Genomic DNA, 21,175 nt, shown 5'->3' on the forward strand with positions numbered 1-21,175 from the left:
TGTGTATGTGTAAAACTCCAAAATATATGATTGTATGCATGGAATAATTTTTAGCTGCGGAATACAAAACCGTCTTGAGGTTGCGTAAATGTAGGTGTGCCACGTATTCTTGCATACTGTTTTTTTCTGTTCACATTTTGCGTCGATGTTGTCTTTTCAGTTCACATACCTTATGTGGCAGGCACATTTTTAAAGATACGATAAAACGCAGTATCGTAGATAATGACCATATCTACCAGATTGCCGAATCTGAATCAGATCGCATCATAATTATAGCCAGTATGAAGAAATTCATTTTCAATTGCTTCCCCCGCCTACTTCAGCCAGAAACCCGCTACTCATTCTCTTTCTCACTCGCACACTCTGCCTCGTTATTTACGCGAAAGCCCTCTAGAGGAGATGTAAAATCTGAATGGTACATATATAATCTACATGTTAGATGTATAATATACATTGTAGATGTAAACAACAGATGTAGCAAATAAATTTAAAATGTAAAATTTTTTTATTTTAAAATTGTACAAAATTAAATCAAAATCAAAATTGTATATACTGACTGAGTACGGGTATAAGTAGAGTCGCGTCCCCAGAAGCGACTCGCACGTTCCTTCTCGTATGTTCTCTCTTAGAGAATAAGAAGTTAGGAAGTTGAAGTAGACAAATATTTCAATTTCAAATTTAAAGCAAGAATAGAACATTTTCATTCTCTCAGCTGCTTTTTCGGACAATTCTTTTAACTTCGGTGGATCGCTTTTAATTTTATTGATATATCGGTTACGTTTTTCACTTGCTTAAAAGTTAAAGTTAAAGAAAAAAAATACTTACGGTCGCGATTTTAAGCTACTTTGAAAATCAAAATAAAAAGTCTCTTTGCATGTTTCTCTTATTAATAGATTGCAATAAAGAGAATTGGTAGAAAGAGTGCAAACATAACATATGTTTTGCATGTGAAATAATTAAATATAAAAATGCCTTTAAAAGTAGCTAAAAGCGAAGAAATCACATTTTTCAGTTTTCAGGCAAATTTCCTCATGAAAACAGTTCATTTGTTCATTTTGACATGAATGAATATAATGAAAATGCACATATACGAAAATTCATTTTCATCAGAAAAAATGATTATATTTTTTTCCCTCATAAAAGTTTCTATTTAGAAGGAAAAATGTGCAGTTCGTTTTGAAATCGCGAGCGCATAAGCAACCGGTTTCAAATCGTAAAAATTCTGCGATTTACGAAAACAGCAGCACACATTTTTACGATGTCACAATCAAATCGCAGCTTTTTGCGATTTGCAATAACCGGAGCATGGCTAAATATTGTCTTTTTTTTTAATACGAGGGCACATCAATAAGGATGCATGAGACTTAGTCCCAAAATATGAACCCAACACGTTAGGAGATCCTCAGGACTATGTTGAAAGTACAGAGTAGTGTGAGTAGGTGGGTGTTGGAAATTTAGGTAGATTTTCTAGGGCAGACTCCATGTGTCCTTGGTGCAGGGACTCCGTCCCAGGATTTACACCCGTACACAGGAGGGCCTCAGAGTAGTGAAGTAGAAGTAGTTGAAAGAGTTTAAAATTTATCGGAGTACAGTTTCTAATCTCTGAACCACGTGGACCACCCCCAGTGGCGATAGTGGAAACAGATCAACTCGCCTATTTACACCGGATATTTTCCAAGTGTATGCTTTTGAGTTTTGAGATGATCAATCATGTATGCAAGTTAAGCAACAGGCTGCTCGTAGAGATAAAAAAAAAAAACATCCGTTCTTGGTTCATGAAATAGTATACATTTTTTCACTCCTGTTTTATAAATGGGCATATCTCTGAAGTCGAATGGGACATTCGTGCGCACTGAAAGTGGTGGAAAGGTAAAGAAAGGACTGCTTTTCAAACAAAATTTTCATTATAACGCACTTCTTGACTAAGTGCAGAGGTCGGCTCACTATTCGTATTTAAAATTTTACAACAAAATTTCTCGTCTTTCCATTCAAACTCAGTTTTCAGCGAAAGTTGAGGCTATATATTAATGCGTATTTCTGATCAATTTTGTGCATTGATGTCTGTTTTAAATCAACTTCAATTTTGCATGTGTTTTATTAGACTATTAGCTATTTTTACCAAAAATATTCATGACCATAGCGATCAGCCTTCCTTATATTTTCGGGTACTTTGCGCATAGCCTCCGAATTCCCTTTCTATCGATTTTAGCTCTCTTTTGATTTTTATACCCGTACTCAAAAAGATTTAAGGGTTATATTAGATTTTTGGTAAAAGTGGAAGTGCGTAATGCAGATAAGGAAACGTTTCCGACCCCATAAAGTATATATATTCTTAATCAGCCTCAATAGCCGAATCGATATAGCCATGTCCGTCTGTCCTTCTGTCCGTCTCGATGAGCGCCTAGATCTCAGAGACTATAAGAGCTAGAAAAACCAAATATGGTTTCCAGACTCATGTGATATCACACTGCTACAAGTGTATTTCAAAATTTCACACCGCCCCCCACCGCACAATTTTAAAGATACCAGAAAAATAAAAACAGTCGATGTTTTTTGGCTTAAATCTCTTGCTGAAAACATTTCTTTTAAATTAAACCCAAAACTTTTCAATTGGCCTTAGCTGGGGCACATTTGGAAGGTTTTGCAGCTTAGCACGAATTCAATGCTCAAGTGGTCAAGAGCCTCTAGAGTTGTTTTGGCATAATGTCGGGTCAAAAAAACACCGTACAATCATTCGCATGATACTTATCAATACATCTTTTAAGCGCAGGAATTGTCCTTGTAATTTTGAACATTTACAGCCAATTCTGCGGAAGAGGGCGGGACGAAATTTTGAAATATACTTGTAACAGTGTGATATCAAATGAGTCTGGAAACTAAATTGGGTTGCTCTCGCTCTTCTAGTCTTTGAGTACTAGGCGCTCATCGGGACGGGCAGGCAGACAGACAGACAACGACTCGGCTATTGATTCTGATCAAGAATAGATGTACTTTCTTGGGTCGGAAACGTTTCCACTTTGACCACAAATCTAATATACCCATTAACTTGTCGAGTACGGAACCATTCATTTCAAGGGAACATTCTTTGTCATCGGAGCTAGACTTACTGATGTACGTAGCTGTGCAATGGAAGTGTATTGATGCATGAGAAATATCAGCTTAACCGCTCAGCCCACAGGTCTAAAAAAAAGTTATGATTTAGGGTTATTACTTCATTTGTTAGATAAGTACATATACGGTTTATTTCTATTTTTGCAGAGTTCATCGACATATGATTCAATCTATGAGCCTATAAATCCTCGCCCACCTGGCGATTTGCTGTCCCGTGCAAGTTACAATATGTATGATACATATGTAAATGATAACAACATTGGGAGTAGATCCTGTGATTCCAATTCTTTGACAGCAATTGATTTGAAAAAGCCACTATTTGTAAGAGGCGGTGCCCTGCCTGAATGTTACGATGAGCAAAATACTTATCAAAATAAAAATTCGAATGATTGTGGTATGGGACTCTGTGCTGGCGATCCAACTCACCAAACACATGAATTTGAAAATTATGGTACGTCAAACCTGCTGGAATACTTATTTAAAACTAATTAATATTGATTCCCCGGCTAGGTCGGTGCGTCAAATGCAATAAGCGAGTGCTGGGGGAAAGCAGTGGTTGTACGGCAATGGATCAAATTTACCATATATCCTGTTTCACATGCACAGACTGCCAAATAAATCTTCAGGGTAAACCATTTTATGCCCTGGAGGGTAAACCATACTGCGAATATGACTATTTGCAAACTCTTGAAAAATGCTCAGTTTGCATGAAGCCCATTTTGGAGAGAATTCTCAGAGCTACTGGAAAACCGTACCATCCGCAATGCTTTACATGTGTTGTGTGTGGGAAAAGTTTGGATGGTTTATTGTTCACCGTTGATGCCACTAATCAGAATTATTGCATTACCGATTTTCATAAGTAAGAGATTTGATTTAAGGCCACTATTTCTATTATTGCATGTTTATTTTACTGCTAATTATAGAAAATTTGCCCCACGTTGCTGCGTTTGCAAGGAACCAATTATGCCTGAGCTAGGGCAAGAAGAGACAGTACGAGTGGTGGCCTTGGACCGTAGCTTTCACTTGGAATGCTATAAATGCGAGGTAAAATATTTTACTGGATCACTTTCGTAATGAATTAGTAAAAATTTGTATGTTTATTTTAAAAGGACTGTGGACTCTTATTATCATCCGAAGCTGATGGTCGTGGGTGCTATCCTTTAGATGATCATATCCTTTGTAAGAGCTGCAACGCCCAACGTGTTCAAGCTTTAACGAATCGTATGACAACGGAGCATTAAATCTAGCATTATATCTTATTCACCGATAAACAAATAGTCGAATTTGTTTTCATTCCATACATATTACTTATTCGTTATTATTTTATCGCAAAGCTATGAAACCAAAAATATTCGTACTTATTCATAGAGCCGTATATACCTATTAGTTGAACCCGCCGCGACTTTGTACATGTGCAATTATTTAAATAAACATACAAATTTTTTAAGCTATATACACCTGGGTGAGTGTGCTTTTGTATCCAACACTACGCATGGGGTGCGCGTAAAAAAAGGAAAATCTAAGCCCGGAGCTGTCAGATGTAATAACACTAGGCAACAAATTTTAATTTTATTACTTTTACCTTATAAAGAGAGTTACATCGAAGCTTTAAAAGCCACTAAAAAACTAAAATGACTGATTTGATAAACCAGAAGAGCCAACACAAAAAAAACTTTTTGATTTATTAAAAACCAATTTGAATAATAAAACAATTTTTTTGCCTACATTTTTTAATTCTAGGAACGTAACCCCTTATATTATACTAAACACCTAACACGCTTTCGCCTAAAACGATGTTTTCCAGGAACGTAACCCCGCGTTACTGGTTTACTGATATAACTGAAGGTTGTGAGGAAAGCATCACGTCGCTAGCAGATATTTCCATCACACACTACACGGTTTTCCTGGTCGAGAAAAGGGAAATGCGTACTTACCGCATGAATCGTCTGAAGAGACTGCGCTTTAGCACGGGAAAGTATCTCAAATCGAACTCCCCAAAAATATCTACGAGCCGACTCCGACTCGCCATTTGTTCAACATAGGGTTACCACAAGCACCATGATGCTGTGCCTTGAAACACCTAAAACCGGGAAGTTCATCTGTTATATAATTATTCCAAAGCTTTGGAATATTTTAAATTTATATCATGTTATCGGTGGATTGGCCGTTTCACCGGCGGGACGGACAAGAACCTGGCTTCGTTGGGTGCCATCGCCATGATGAAATGCTCCCCCGCACATTGAGGCTTAAAATAACCACCCATTATTGCGACTCAATAAATAAATAATGAAATATTTTAGTTTTTTACCAAAAACTCTTGAAGGCAAAGCACACAAGTAGAAACGATCCAAAACCTAACCGTTTACTAAGGAAGAAATCATACATAACATACATAAGTGTTCAAATGTGATTGGGAAGGTAAATTTTTGTCTGTAAAAACACTTAAACTTAAGAAAATCAAAAGAGAGTCGCCGAAATCAGCAATTGTGTTTATAAAATAAACATTTTTCCTCTTCTAATGTATATAATATATTTCAAAATCGTTGAGAGTTAGCAACAAATGTTATGAGTCCAATAAGGCAAAGCCGGAAACAACACAAAATCCTGAGAATAACATCGACCGCATAACCAGTAACCTTGCGTTACTTGGCAATACAAAAATATGCAAATTATCTGGGTCAGTTTTTTATTTTGCAACGGAAGGGAAAATGCATGTAGGGAACATTTTTGACTATAAATTATTAATAGACGATATTTTATAGCCATAGCTGATTCGATTCAAACTTTTCAATCAAGTTTTAAGCGTGGCTTTAACTTAGTTTAGTCAATTCTTTTTCTGAACGCAGTACAATACATACATATTAAGTCAGAACCGCCAAGAACAAGTCTGCGAGAATCCATCAAACGCTCCGTGGTTTCAGTTTTATTAGTAGACTTGCTCGGTACCAGAACCTTTGAACACACTTGCCTCTCGCAATAAGAATGTGTTAGTATGTTGAATTGGGCCTAACAAAAGGTATTTTTGTCGTTAGTGGAAAAAGTTACATTGCCATACGAACTTTGACGGCCATTTCCACCACCAGATAGATATTCTGCATGTACGCAGGTTGACAGACGCGGTAAGAATTTCCGTGCTCTATGCTCCCTGCAATCAGATAACGATATTTTGCCTGGGATCCGCGCATAACAGGCATCGTGTAGCTTGGTCTTTGTAACTTAACTGTACCGTCAAATAGACAAATTTATATGATACTGTAATAATGCTTTTTAGCATCAAAAATTCGCTAAGATTAGTTTTGGTTATAAATACATATGTGAAGACCCATTATGCAAATCTCTATATTATCTTTCCGTCTTAATAAAATTTTCTGTTTTTGTTTAATCACCAGAGGCTAGGCTAGGTTGGCTGTTGGGCATACCGCATCTTGTTTTTGTCTGATCAAAAAAATAGCTTTCGACACCAATTTGAATTTGTTAGCAACAAGCGGCCGCTTTCGACGTAAAGAAAGTTCGATATACGGGCACATCACTGCGCATACTCCTAGCATTGTACTACGTCTGCAGCAAATATGGCCTTCGTAGCCGTAAGTTTTAATTTTGCTTCACGAAAGTCAGGGAAAAAAATTCAGCACAAAGCTTTTCTGCTCGGCACTTCTACTTTAATCGAACCAAACGAGACAGTAAAGTCTCGTCATTCAGTATTGAATTCGATTTTCAAGCAAACGGACGTTCTCAAAATTTCTATATCTATTATTACGCGTCGTGTGTTCTCAGTGCGCTATATCCATACATACTTATACATAAATATACATATGTATGTTCGCATATCGGAACTTTTATTTTCCGTATTGACATTTAAACTTATATTATATTGTCATAATTAACATTTTATGATTCCCCGATTTTCTTATATATGTATTCGTAATACATTGTTTTAAGTGAATCCATCCTAATACATCATAAATTTAATTTATTAAGGTATTGATATAATATTTATATATCTGTTTTATTCTCATCTACCTATATATATATGTATATGTATGTAAATCTATACCCACGTACACAATTGTGGATCTCAGGCTCGGAAGAAATTCAAAAATATAACCATACGTAAATATGTACATACATATATTCATTTTTATTATTTTAGGTTAAAATATACATATATATATATCTATGGTATGCATAGGTGAAAGGTATATGACCGTTTTTGCTCTCCTTGCTACAACTTGGTTGGCACTACTTCACTTGCCTCGCCCTATGTTTTAAAGGACTTTTTGCAAAAAATACATATATATCTACGTATGTATTCATATGTACATGATTAATCGCATAGTTCATACATATGATTAAATTAAATCTGGACCATTAACATTAGCATACGACTATATAAAAAACAAGGAATATATTGTATGTACATATGATTGTTTTCTTACAAATACAAATGCAACGGCAGTTGGAAAATTTGGAATATTCATGCGCAAGCAATATGGATGTTTGTCACAAGGAAGCAGCAGTACATACACTTGTGCGTGTGGTTGATGTACATACATGTGTATGTATGTACATCTTTGCATTATCTAAAATATGTACATTTGTACACAAAATAAACCAGCATATTCTAAAACATGATTAAAATCTTAAAATACCGTTTTTATGTGTATATACTGGTAAGCCTTTGTGGTAAACAAAATTTAAAAAATGAAATGAATCGCAACAAGTTTTACTTGATGTCCTCATGTGGCATCCTTATTGGGGGCGGGGCGTCTTAAAATTAAGCTCAATAAAAAGCTCCCGTGCAAGAAAATCAGGATACATAGAAAAGGATACATAAACTTGCTCTTTGACAATATGTACATTACTATGAACCACATTTCGTTTCGGTTATGATTTGATGCGGTGCCCTTTCTTCAGTAATGTAATGGATCAACATTGCTCTGAAACACCTGTCGCTTTCAGAAGTAAATTTGGTTTAGTCAATAAAAATAATATGTGCTACAGATAGTATTATGCCACCTATGTATACCATTATACCAATATTGATTTATATTTTACTAGTGCCTGGTAAAGCAACCAGATTTCAGAAGGTACTTGAAAGGTACATTTTAAGTACTTCAGACGTGTTTATGCGGGATACATACATAAATATACATATGTATATGGGTGTGTGTTAAAAATGTAGGACTTTTTTAGGTGGCTAAAAGTTTTTGTTTATATATTAAGCATGGTTAGTAAATTTACTTGGTCCTTAACACCATGTATTCTATTCTTGAATCAGCATATTGATTTTGACCAAAAGCTCGCAATGCACTCAGAATATACAGACGTTTGCATGCTCCTACAGACAAATTCGTATGTATGTACATATGTATATTGCGTTTAATTGATATCGAAGTCTATTTTGATATATTTCTAATCGAATTTTGATTTGATGTGCCAATAAGACTTTGAAGAATTATTAAAACAATATTCTTACTTCCTCCTGACATGAACATAAAAATGTATTTGTATATAAATAACAGTGACATAGTTAACACAGTTAACGAAATTCATCATATATGATGAAAACTTTAATAAATTTACGTAAACAACATCAATTTTATTTTTAGTTTGAAAAACAATGCCGCTTTCTACTTCGACAATTAATAGTGATGGGAGTTTAGTACCGATAACAATAACAAGTCGCAACACAACATTAAAAATCTAATATTGAATTAAGTAAGCAATTTATATCAGAGGAGTACTTTTTATAATTAGAGTACCAAACCATTAAATAAACAATCAGTAAACCGGTGTATGTTCGAAATAGAGCGGAGACACAAAACAATAACGAGATCTCTGCCGGTACTTTAACCTGTCTTATTATAATAAATGTGTTTGTGTATCTCACATATGTACATATATTCGTATGATAATCATAATGTATAATGATACTCTAACTCTAATTTTATGAATGTATTTATATTGTTTGATTACTTAAAAGGAAAAATTAACAACGTTGGAAGGGGAAATATAGGCGCGCTGCAAAATCACAGAGATCGAGCAATTTTATACAACGCTTTGCTGACAATTTATTGCCGAAATAGATTTTCTTAAGTGTGCCATCGCGATGGCTGCTCCAGCAGCCTGTACGCGTTTTTCGGACAATTACGACATCAAAGAAGAGCTAGGAAAGTATGTTCACTGACCATTGTATTGTTGCACATGCACACAAAATTGTTCGATTTTTCAGAGGTGCCTTCTCAATTGTAAAAAGATGTGTCCAAAAATCAACTGGATTTGAATTTGCTGCAAAGATTATAAATACTAAAAAGTTGACAGCAAGAGGTAAGAATATGTAAATTTTTTCCAGACATGTTATCATGCAGACTGTTCTGTATACACTGTATACTGTATATACTGTTCTGTATACTGTATACAAGGTTAATTCATATTTTATAAATAAACAATTTTTTTTAAGATTTTCAAAAACTAGAGCGTGAAGCTAGGATCTGCCGAAAATTGCACCATCCAAACATTGGTATGTCTTGGAATTACACGCCATTATTTTTTTTTAATTATAACAATGTTATTATATATTTCAGTGAGATTGCATGACAGTATCCAGGAGGAGAACTATCATTATCTTGTTTTTGATCTGTAAGCATTAAAGTTCAATCTTGAAATAACTTCCAAATATTTTACCGTTATCTATTACCGAAAATTATTGTATTGTTACATTTTTCGTATGATATGTAGATTTGTTCGGATCTCTCAAGAAATGACTTGACTATTGTTTATTGAGATTCATACTTCATCCTTTCCCCTCCGAGTTCTACGTTCATATATGTATGAATATGTATGTGTATTTTCTGCATAAAAAGTTAACGCAAATACATTGTTCTTGTGGTAGGAGCTTTAAGCTCTATTAATTACTATAATTCGTATAAGTAATTTAATTAAAATTTAAAATTAATATAGAACTTCAATCCAGCCAAGAAATCAACAAAATTGACTATGCATACATACATTTTCAGTGTAACTGGTGGTGAACTTTTCGAAGACATTGTTGCACGCGAATTTTATTCAGAGGCTGATGCATCACATTGTATTCAACAAATATTGGAATCGGTCAATCACTGTCACCAAAACGGTGTGGTGCATCGAGATCTGAAACCTGAGAATTTACTATTAGCTAGTAAGGCAAAGGGTGCAGCTGTGAAACTCGCTGACTTTGGTCTAGCCATTGAAGTTCAAGGCGACCATCAGGCCTGGTTTGGATTTGCTGGCACACCAGGTTACCTATCACCGGAGGTATTAAAAAAGGAGCCGTACGGAAAATCGGTAGATATATGGGCATGTGGTAAGCAATTGATTTTTTTTCTGAAGTTTATTACGCATGCATACTCGTATAAGCATCATGACAAGATTATCAATAATATGCTTTACACTGTCCTGTAACTATTTTTTTATTTCATCTCAGGAGTTATTCTTTACATACTTTTGGTGGGTTACCCACCATTTTGGGATGAAGACCAACATAGATTATACTCACAGATTAAAGCTGGAGCCTACGATGTAAGTACCTTTTTTTACTCATATCATGTCAATAACGTTTAATTATTGTTCATCTCTTTAGTATCCATCGCCAGAATGGGATACAGTAACACCAGAAGCAAAAAATCTAATCAATCAAATGCTAACTGTGAATCCAAATAAACGAATAACTGCATCCGAGGCTCTGAAGCACCCATGGATTTGTGTAAGTAGCGTCCAATATGTATCATATATATCAAATCATCTCCGTATTTCCAGCAAAGGGAACGTGTGGCTTCTGTTGTGCATCGTCAAGAAACCGTGGACTGTCTGAAGAAATTTAATGCGCGTCGCAAGCTTAAAGGAGCTATACTTACGACAATGTTGGCTACCAGAAATTTTTCCAGTAAGTAATTTTCTAAAAAAAAATATAGATGCGAAGACTTACTTCAATCACGCCGATCTAAAGATTTATGCGGTAAAACTTTATTGTCTTTACTTCACGGCAATGGTGCAGAAATGAGTTATTAAAATTTAGCTAAATGATGGGCACAAACAACTATGAAATTTCGAAACCCTTTATATATGCACTAAACGAAGTAGGAATTTGGTAAGGTCCAGTCACTTCTTAGAGAATTGACTAGAAACTCTGGAGCAGTCATAAAGGACCCACTTATCTTTAGTGACTAAAGACAGCAGGGTTTGCCTGATATAAATTTACTACTCTTAGACCCACGCGTTTGTGCCATCTCATGGAAAAGGGGCGCTGTTATATTTAACAGGGATTTATCGATAATCAAATCTAGCTGCCACATCTGTTCGGACTAATCTACTGTTTTTTGTTGCCCTGACCAATTTTTTAAGATCCAATTATGAGGTTGGTTTTAATAAAATTATAATAAGAGCAAAAGTTCCATTGCACTGGCATTGGTCAATCAGTCATCTATTTTTTTCCTTTTGCAGTTTTTGTGTAAAAAGCCGTTTAATTTTCATTTTGGCGAAGAATTTGTTGCCGTTTTGAAAATAGAAAAAGTTTGCGTTTGCCGAATGCGGGAGCGCCTAATTTTCCATTTTTAAAAGTAAATCGGAATTTTTTTCGAATGTAAAAACCAGAGACTGCCTGATTAAACTATTATTTACAGGCAGAAGCATGATCACCAAAAAGGGTGACGGATCTCAAGTCAAGGAATCAACTGATTCGTCTAGCACCACCCTTGAAGACGACGATATAAAGGGTAAATATTAAAACTTACATTTATTTTTGTTTAAACATATAACGCGATGAATGTTGTGAATGAAAGCCACAGAGATATCTCGTTTAGTAGGATAGGTTTTGATCAATCGCTAGTGCATTATTCAATGCTTCAATCCTTTACATTGAATTTCTTACACATAAAAATTTTATTAGATGAGATAAAATATTCCAAATATGTGACAGCATAAAGTATTCATATACGGTGCAGAATCGGATAAAAGTGTATATCCATTTTCAATTTCCAATTATTTAAGTTTTCACAAAATTAAATATTGTGTATAGACTGTGTTTTATTTTATGGTTGCATATTTTCGCAAGATTTTAATAAATATATTATGTTGTTATTAATCTTTCTTTTTACTATTGAGATCAATGTTACACTCTTAAAACAATTTCACCATATTCAACGTATTTTTTCATACCTTGAATAATAAGGGATACTAGGGATATGATATTCAATTGGACTGAATATCACGCTCGTTTAGAAAACGAATTGCAGCTGATTTGGCTAGATAAATGCATAAATAACGCTAATTTGAAAATAATTGTATCTTCCTTTTAAACTATTCAAAAGAGCTCAACGAACCGCTCTTTTTTTCATTTAAACTACGCATGCATCTTCATTCATTATTTTAGATTATTTATTTTCAAATAATTATAAATAAATTGGGCACTTGAAGCACATATTCTTTTGAGAATAACTTTAAAATTTCTGTCACTATTCGGTATGATCAAATCTTTGCAAAAGTTTTATTAAACGATAATATTTGTTTACCTGATAAAACTTTTGATACTTAATGAGTGCCAATCTAATAATAATTTGACATATCGTTTTATTCACGTATTATTAAGTATTGCTTTTCATCGAAACTCCAATCGATTTATAATAATAGCCAGTATTAATCGCAATAATCTCTAAAATACACATTAAACTCGTTCACATACAGTACATGATATTGGAACACATCAAGTTGCATTTTCAAATATGAAATTTGTTCGTTTTTTTTTTTGTTTTTCCTAGAAGATAAAAAAGGAATCGTTGATCGCAGTACCACAGTCATATCTAAAGAGCCCGAAGGTAAATGTTAACACACATTGTTTGGGTTTTTCAACAATTTTGACACATACATATGTACAAGTAATAATTTCACCATCATATATATGTTCATTTTCCATTAATCAAGGCTTAGGCTTAGGCTAATGTGTTAGGAAACCATGAATAGGCATATCTCGTAGAGCTTTCACTACTCGTATGTATTGTCAATTGGGGAAGAATATGTATTTTATGTTGAAGATCCTTTCATGCCAGAGTATAATTAAACTGTAGAGTAAATCCAGACGTTATCCCTACAATATACTATACATATATGTATAAATGTTGCACATGTATTTAAATTCAAACGCAATCATTTTTTACCAATGATTTTTATTTCAGCAATGTATCTTCTGCATTTGCATTGAAGTTTGAATGCAACTAAATAAAAAAATATTTTAATCACGTGTTAAATAACTAAATACATAAAGTGCCGAGTCGATTAGACTCTTATTTAAATATCAGAGATACTTGAATAAATTATATATTTACGTATGATAAACGTACTCGTACCGTACGTGTGAAGTACTTCAATCTCAATAATTCAACTGAACTGACTTGTGCAGAATCGTCTTTTTTGGAGTCAATACTAAGGATAGTAAAACAAAACATTTATACAAATTTTCATATTAACATACTTGTGCACCATGTAATTATTTTGGCTTGAATGTCCACATACGAGTATTCTTCTTACGCGTGTCCTACCCGTAATCGTGTTACCCCCTACAATCTTAATGACTTGTACTCCACTAAGTAACCTATCAACTACATACATACATATATATGTATATTTCAACAATAATACAAAAAATATTACATAAAAATTCAATTTGTATAACATTGCAGATATTCAAGAGTCGAAAGTCAAAACAAATCGAAGCACTTTGTGTTTGAAGTTTAGCGAAATGGCACCATCTCGAATACTTCAGTCATTTGTAAATATCAGTTTAAATATAAAGAACAAAATCAACTCCTTCGATTCTACCACTTAACCTCGTTGAAGGCTAGCCAAGTCCTTAGTCATTTCGCAATCAATTTAAAATGGTTTATTCAGACATTTCAAGACTCTCTGACATTCGCAAAAGTGTGGGTTATTTCCTTCTGTACTGTTAAGCGCGAAATTGACTGCTCTTATTCCCACGCGGTAGTGCCAGCTCGTACAAAAAGGCCACTGTTATGTTTAACAGAGATTTATCGATAATCAAATCGGGCTGCCACAGCTGTTCGGACCAATCCACTGTTTTTTGTTGCCCTGACAAAAAAATTATTAATAACGAGAAGGAATGCGTGAGTCGCTTCTGGGGACGCGACTCTACTTTTATACCCGTACTCAGTCAGAATATAAATTTTTGAGCTTATGATTTATGTAGAGTTTTAAGATATTTTACATTTTTTTGCTACATCTGTTATCTACATCTACACCTAGAAGATATATGTACCATTTAGATTCTACAACTTTTCCAATTGGCTATTGATGCTGATCAAGAACATATATACTTTATGGGGTCGGAAACGTTTCCTTCTCTGCGTTACACACATCCACTTCTACCACAAATCTAATATACCCCTCAACTCTTTTTGAGTACGGGTATAAAAAGTATCTTCGGGTCAACGCTGTAAGTCAATAATTATTTTCTCAGCTATATGAATATTGAATTTGAATTGTTGATATGAAATTGTTATTCCACTTTTGTGATAAATTATTATATCGCGTAAACACGATTCTTATATGCAGTTTTTGTAAATAATCGTTCAATAAAATAAAGTGAAAATGAAAAGTTATATAACATCTAACTTGATAGACGTCTTTTAAATGAAACAAAGAGTTTTATGTTTTATGGACTTAGCTCGTCATTGATCAATAATACATATAATTACATACGTATATATGTATGTAGTAAGTATGTCGTTTATACCTTATATAGATGATTACATCTCTGCATTGCAAAATCAACATATTTCATATATCTCGCCGAAATGAAAATTAAACGGTTTTTTTTACAACAAAACGCGTCTTAATTGCAAAAGGAAAAAAACCAGATTACTTATTGAGCTTGTGACTTTTTTATATATATTTTTTATAAATGAACCTCAAAACTTGATCTGAAAATATTGGTCATGACAACAGCAACAACAATTTATCCGAACAGCTGTGGAAGCCCGATTTGGCTATCGATAAATCTCTGTTAAACATAACAGTGGCCTTTTTGTATGAGCTGGCACTTACGCGTGGGTAGAACAGCAGTAAATTTTGCGCTTAACAGTACAGGGGTAAATAAATCGACTTTTGTGGATTCCAGAGCGCCTTGAAATGAAAAATATGACTTTTGGCTGAAAAGTAAAACGCACAGTGAATGTGTGATAGTGAACCGGAGCCTGTCTAATATTAACACTGTACCGTATACATTAGGGCGGTTCTTATTTTCGAAATTTCTGAATTTCAAAGGTCTCAGGGTCTTAAAATGTTCCTTTTGTTATGAAACAATAAAATAAAAAGTTTAAGCCCGATTGGAATACGTTTAGAGGTGCAGACTTGAGGTCAAAGTTAAAAAAAATACGATATTTTGACAATGTTTGTATGGAAGCTATACCTTATATCGCTCTGATCGGACTGATTTTTTCATATGATTTAAAATATAAGAATATAACTCTTCTCCAAAAATTTCAACTCAATTGGTTAATATTTCATTTTTTCAAAAATATTGACCAAGCGGAAGAAAAAATTAATTACAACCATATGTCAACGCGATAAACAATGACAAATACTGGAGGCAATCACAAACATATGTAAATTGAATTCTACATTCGGCTAAACCAGGTCGAAACTATACCAATTAGTCCAAGCAGTCCAAATTCTTCTTCAGGTTATTACCCATAAAATCGTATGTTAGTTTTCTTAAACGTCATCGCTAACAGTGCAATAGTCAACCACGTGAGGGATCTTCGATCTAAACTTATCCAATAATTGTTTACCCATTCGTGCCATATCAGGTGGTCAATTACGACTTACTTTAGACTTTCGTCGACTTGACAGCCACTGTAGCTTTTATTTAAATTCAGATATCAATTCTTGAATCTTACATACATATATACCACAACCAGTGGCAATTCTTAGGGGGTAAAATTTACATACATGTATTAGGCTAGGCTATAGTAATTTATATACAAATCATTTTTAAAAACGACACCCTAACTAAATTGTTTATGATTTAATTTTCTAAAAATAAATATGATATGAAATATTGATTTTCACTTGTTTCACGGAAACAATACGAATGTGTGTGTTTTAGAAATAAGGATAGTGTGTCCTGCTAAAACTTGTCAGCAAATTTCTGGAAACTCACAGTGCTCCTCAGGTACGTACATATGTATGCACAACATGTTAAAGCCAGCCACCACTCGCTTTTTCAATGAGTACGTAAGCTGACTGGTTCCACGCCTATAAATATTCCGTAAAACAATAAATGATTTAGTTTATACATACTTCTCAATAGAAAATAAATATGCTTGTATAAATGCATGTGAACAAACTATATGATTTATTTGAAATAAAATTTAAGTCAGGATGAATAAAATAATAAATTCAGTGATCAGATCTGATCCAACTTAAGCGCGAAGGAACGTGTGAGTCGCTTCTTTGGACGCGACTCTAGTTTTATACCCGTACCCAGTCAGTATATAAATTTGTGAGCTTATGATTTATGTAGAATTAAAAAAAAAATTACATTTTAAATTTTTTTGGTACATCTGTTATCTACATCTACAATGCATATTCTACATATAAGATGTAGATTATACATGTACCATTTATATTCTAAATATTCTCCGCCAGCGGGCGCTCGCGGACATAACGAGGCAGAGTGCTCGAGCGAAAAAGTGAAGGTGTCTCTTTCCTGAAGGTGGCGGAGGAAGCAACTGAAAATTAATTTCTTTATTTTGGCTATAATTATTATCCGATCGGATTCAGATTCGGCAATCTGGTAGATATGGTCATTCTCTACGTTACTGCGTTTTCCGTTTTCTCTTTATCTTTAAAAATGTGCCTGCCACAGATTTTTGTCGTTTGTGGGGGCGGAAGGGGGCGAGGCAAAATTTTAAAATATACTTGTAGCAGTGTGATATCATATGAGTCTGGAAACAAAATTTGGTTGCCCTAGTTCTTATAGTCTCTGAGATCCAATCGACAAACAAGACGGACAGACTGACATGGCTCTATCGACACGGCTATTGATGCTGATCAAGAATATACATATATACTTTATGGGGTCGGAAACATTTCCTTCTCTGCGTTACACACATCCACTTTTATCACAAATCTAATATACCCCTTAACTCTTTTTTGAGTACGGGCTTAGGGTACAAATGTTTAGGCTCTAAATATATCAAAAAAAATCGGGTTGGTTCCTGAAGGAAAAAAAATTATGAATAGGTTTTATTATGTGGAAAGTAAAAACGTGTATGTATTTTATAAAGTTGATGTATAAAGAAGCCGCTTTTATTCCGGGGTCCAGCTGTCCGTCCCCCAGTAAAATTGCAATCAGGATGGGAGTTTTTAAGAAGTTGGACAATGCTGTACATTATATATAAAGTATTTTTAACTAGTATTTACTTAAATATGTTTTCTATTTCTTGTAAGGTATTGCATGCCTAAGGAAATCAAACTATTCCGATATAATAATATAGTTTTCAAACAATTTTAAAAGCTATGCATGAAAAATTCATGAACCGGGAGTCATGCGTAGCCTATATAGGAAACAAACTGGCACTATCAATGTGAGAAGTCTTATAACAACTTACTATTAAACTGAAACTTTTCATAAAAATCTGCTATTGATTGTGACAAGAAAAACAGTTTTGTATTATCAATTACTCTTGTTTAATAATGCATCTACTCACGTTTAGGTCGGGCCAACCTTAAATCTCCCTAAAATTGTCCTCTGCACCATTTTTGCGAAAGTTTGTATGCATTTTATGGCTTTAGTTGTATTCATTTATTCGTGATCAAAATATCATTATTAAAAAGTATGATATACACTTTTAAAACAATCCATTTTTAATTTAATCGTTTCGAATATTTATAATATTCATAGAAAGTATAGAAAAGAATTGAAAGAATTAACGAACATATTCGAGAGTCAGTCAGTCAGTTTACAGGTCATTATAATTATACTTGTAAATAAATGTTAAAAAATAAAATGAAAAAATGCATGATACGAACTAATTGAAAATTTACCTTTCAACAATATACAAAGCAGCTAGACGACAAGAGATAATTAAGATAACTGAACAGCTGATTGAAGCAATAAATAGTGGTGACTTTGATGGATACACGTAAGTTTTTTATTTTTGTTTAACAATTGCAATGGTTTACCATGACCATTTTGTTTTTTATTTTTATAAACTACTTACAGTAAAATTTGTGACCCCCATCTAACTGCCTTCGAGCCAGAAGCATTAGGTAACCTAGTCGAAGGAATTGATTTCCACAAATTTTACTTTGAAAATGGTAAGCATAATTAGTAGAACATTTAACAGTTTACCATTATGCCTTTTTTACTTTTAGTTCTTGGTAAGAATTGTAAAGCCATCAACACAACCATATTAAATCCCCATGTACACTTATTGGGTGAAGAGGCCGCTTGCATCGCATATGTCAGGCTAACACAGTACATTGATAAGTAAGTTTAGCAGAGTTTCCACAAGTGGACAGGCTAATATTATTTTTCTGCACTTGTAATCACAGACAAGGACATGCTCATACCCATCAGTCAGAGGAGACGCGCGTCTGGCATAAACGCGATAACAAATGGCAAAATGTTCACTTTCACCGAAGCGCATCAGGAAAGATTAGTGGAGCCACTACATTCGATTTTATATCACAAAAATAGGATGCATATAACAATGGATTGCATTCATCACACCAAAGATATAAAGTCTAGTTGTGCAGTTCAAACAGTTGAATGTGAATGTGCTACATTCATTTGCAGTTGACACAAAATACGTGTCTTACCTATAAAAAAGTTTACTGTAAATTTGATTATTTGTCTAAATTAAATTTAATATTTATTTGAAAGTTTTTTATGTTTATATTTTTAATCTTATAAATAAATTAAAATCGATAAAAAAAAGCATGCATGAAAAATGAAAGTCAAAGTCAAGGCTCATAAGTTCCACAGAAAGTATGACAATTTTAGTGATTTAACATAAAAATCAGTTTCGAAACATACGAATGTATAATGAAAACTACTTTTCATAGCCAACATATCTGTGGGAGGAAAATGTGTAACTGGAGAACATCATGTTTGTGAATCTTAATGTGGGAATGTGTTTCTAAATTGGCCTGATTTGCTGATGCAAAGTCGTACTGACCATCATAGACTTTGTTAAATAGATTAATATGTATCTTTGGGAAAGAAAACAAAAACAAATACGAAAACTATAAAAACCTAATAAATTTTTACTTACTCTTCTAAAAATGCCTGCAAACATTGTTAATGTATGTATCTGAATACTTATAATCATTTGTTTATTTGCATAAGCACTTAATTATTCACGTTCGTAAAATACATAAACACAAATATATATCATACATACGTACGAGTATATGTAATCGCAAATAAATGTGTGAATAAAACCAAAAATTAATAACGCAATTTAATATAAAATGTATCACGAAAGTGTAAAGCATTAGATAATTACAAAATAGCATTTACAAATTTAAAAAACAAATACATTAATTTAAATCCAAATAAATTAGCTAATTGTTATACAAAATTTAGATGGAAATGATTTGGCGATGCTTTTCATGATTCACATCGCCTGTCTGTCCGCATCCTAGCCATTTCATATGTATGTACCTTATGCATATGAAGTAATGATTGATGCATCTGTGGATGCAGTGCATCTTCGAAATGACATGAATTAAATAGACGTTTTATTATTACATAAATGTATTAGTATTATGATTTATTTAAATTTTATATGAATATTTCGATATCATGAGAAAATAAAAATTTTTACCATACAATTTAAAAGGCAGAGACGAAATTATTTATCCTACCATAATAATTACATTACAGATAATATTAAAAGATAATTTGCATATTTTCTCCAGTTCGGAAATTAGATCAAATTAAGTGTTTTAGGTTAAGCATCTAACTATGTATGTAAACATTGTGTAAGTGTATCGTTTATTGTGAGCAGGGTAGGAGTGCGTATATAGAAATTGTATGTTTGAGACTGCATACAAGCATAATGATAAAGCTAATTTTTCCTGATCTGTTCCTTGTAATTTCTTGGAAAGCAAACCAACTATTCTATGGTCACATATTTTAATTTAATACGGATTCTTTAGCATGTATTCACATTTGTTTAAGACACGAGCATATGTAGAATAAATCGGGACAGATACTTTGGATATATGTATGTATGCATGAGTACTTACATTTGTGCACGAAATCGAACACACTCGTCTAGCTTTAAAAATTTTTAGGTAAATGCTTTTAAAAGACAGGAGTAAATACATTTTGAATTCTTTAATTTAAAACTATAAGAATTTAAAATTTATTTAGTACTATTGACCTTATTATTTTCGATTGATTTTACATCATGGGTCAAATAGATGCCACTACTTCCTATTTCTCCCACAATTCCCACATTGTTAACTGTTTTAATTAAAAAAGAATGTATATCAACAAATAAATGCTGATTGTATGATCAATTTTTCTAGGACTTAAACGTCTTCTTAAATAATAAATAATATATATATCATACTTATATAAACGGAAAATCTATTATAATTCTTGAAATTTTAATGTATCAAAAAGCTTTTAAGGTAAACCGAATATGATTAAAAAAAATTATGGTTTGCGTTTCTCGAAACCCATAAAGAGATAATATGATAAATAAAAATTGACTTTATACATTTTTTTGCGGATGTCGATGTCGGATCCCCAATATTTAAAAACAATTAAAGCCAACCCATAATGCAAATTAAAGAGTAATAATTCTTAATATTAATAAATTATTCCATAATTATGATTTATAAAATACACATACATATTTAATAAAAATTAAACCAAATACCTTCATGGCTCTTTAAATGAAGGTCTTAACGAGGGTACATATTTCTATATAACATTAAAAAACGGGAACGTGTGAATCGCTTCTGTGAACGCGACTCTACTTTTATACCCGTACTC

At 33.3% G+C, this 21,175-nt stretch overlaps 3 protein-coding genes across 22 annotated transcripts in view; 2 read left to right on the forward strand and 1 right to left on the reverse strand.

The window, feature by feature from the left end:
* The window catches only part of LOC111070857 (lipoma-preferred partner homolog), a 20,831-nt gene extending 16,265 nt beyond the window's left edge, over nt 1-4,566 (forward strand). For all 8 annotated transcript variants that reach the window (XM_041593405.1, XM_041593406.1, XM_041593410.1 and 5 more), the window contains 4 exons: nt 3,259-3,562; nt 3,622-3,970; nt 4,035-4,155; nt 4,221-4,566. In XM_041593405.1, the coding sequence (XP_041449339.1) occupies nt 3,259-3,562; nt 3,622-3,970; nt 4,035-4,155; nt 4,221-4,352 (906 nt within the window). In that variant the 3' untranslated portion in view covers nt 4,353-4,566. The remainder of the gene's footprint in view (nt 1-3,258; nt 3,563-3,621; nt 3,971-4,034; nt 4,156-4,220) is intronic.
* The window catches only part of LOC111070860, a 16,279-nt gene extending 6,809 nt beyond the window's left edge, over nt 1-9,470 (reverse strand). Inside the window, exons 1-3 of the mRNA XM_022361872.2 lie at nt 8,588-9,470; nt 6,171-6,331; nt 5,970-6,117 (exon numbers count right to left, since the gene is read on the reverse strand). Of these exons, the coding sequence (XP_022217564.2) occupies nt 5,970-6,117; nt 6,171-6,331; nt 8,588-8,639 (361 nt within the window). The 5' untranslated portion in view covers nt 8,640-9,470. The remainder of the gene's footprint in view (nt 1-5,969; nt 6,118-6,170; nt 6,332-8,587) is intronic.
* LOC111070859 (calcium/calmodulin-dependent protein kinase type II alpha chain) lies at nt 6,809-19,382 on the forward strand. Of its 13 annotated transcripts, none has more exons than XM_022361858.1 (16): nt 6,812-7,089; nt 9,095-9,285; nt 9,344-9,438; nt 9,572-9,631; nt 9,696-9,750; nt 10,128-10,453; nt 10,574-10,668; nt 10,730-10,852; nt 10,906-11,032; nt 11,769-11,861; nt 12,903-12,959; nt 16,265-16,330; nt 18,227-18,305; nt 18,386-18,480; nt 18,538-18,652; nt 18,718-19,382. In XM_022361858.1, the coding sequence occupies exons 2-16, from the start codon at nt 9,221-9,223 to the stop codon at nt 18,860-18,862; spliced, it is 1,596 nt and encodes a 531-aa protein (XP_022217550.1). In that variant the 5' UTR covers nt 6,812-7,089; nt 9,095-9,220; the 3' UTR covers nt 18,863-19,382. The 13 variants fall into 13 exon arrangements, with proteins under 13 accessions (XP_022217562.1, XP_022217563.1, XP_022217550.1 ...); XM_022361862.1 differs by having other exon boundaries at nt 18,230-18,305; XM_022361861.2 differs by having other exon boundaries at nt 6,813-6,925.
* The last annotated feature ends 1,793 nt before the right edge of the window (nt 19,383-21,175 follow it).

The sequence above is a fragment of the Drosophila obscura genome, unplaced genomic scaffold, assembly GCF_018151105.1.
Source record: "Drosophila obscura isolate BZ-5 IFL unplaced genomic scaffold, ASM1815110v1 contig_187, whole genome shotgun sequence".
NCBI classification, from domain to species: domain Eukaryota; kingdom Metazoa; phylum Arthropoda; class Insecta; order Diptera; family Drosophilidae; genus Drosophila; species Drosophila obscura.

Bases quoted from the DNA above. Each gene is read 5' to 3' on its own strand.
- LOC111070859 (XM_022361858.1), top strand. From the start codon at position 9,221: ATGGCTGCTCCAGCAGCCTGTACGCGTTTTTCGGACAATTACGACATC. The intron at 11,862-12,902 runs GTAAATATTAAA...TGTTTTTCCTAG, and splicing joins TGAAGACGACGATATAAAGG to AAGATAAAAAAGGAATCGTT. The intron at 18,481-18,537 runs GTAAGCATAATT...TTTTACTTTTAG, and splicing joins CAAATTTTACTTTGAAAATG to TTCTTGGTAAGAATTGTAAA.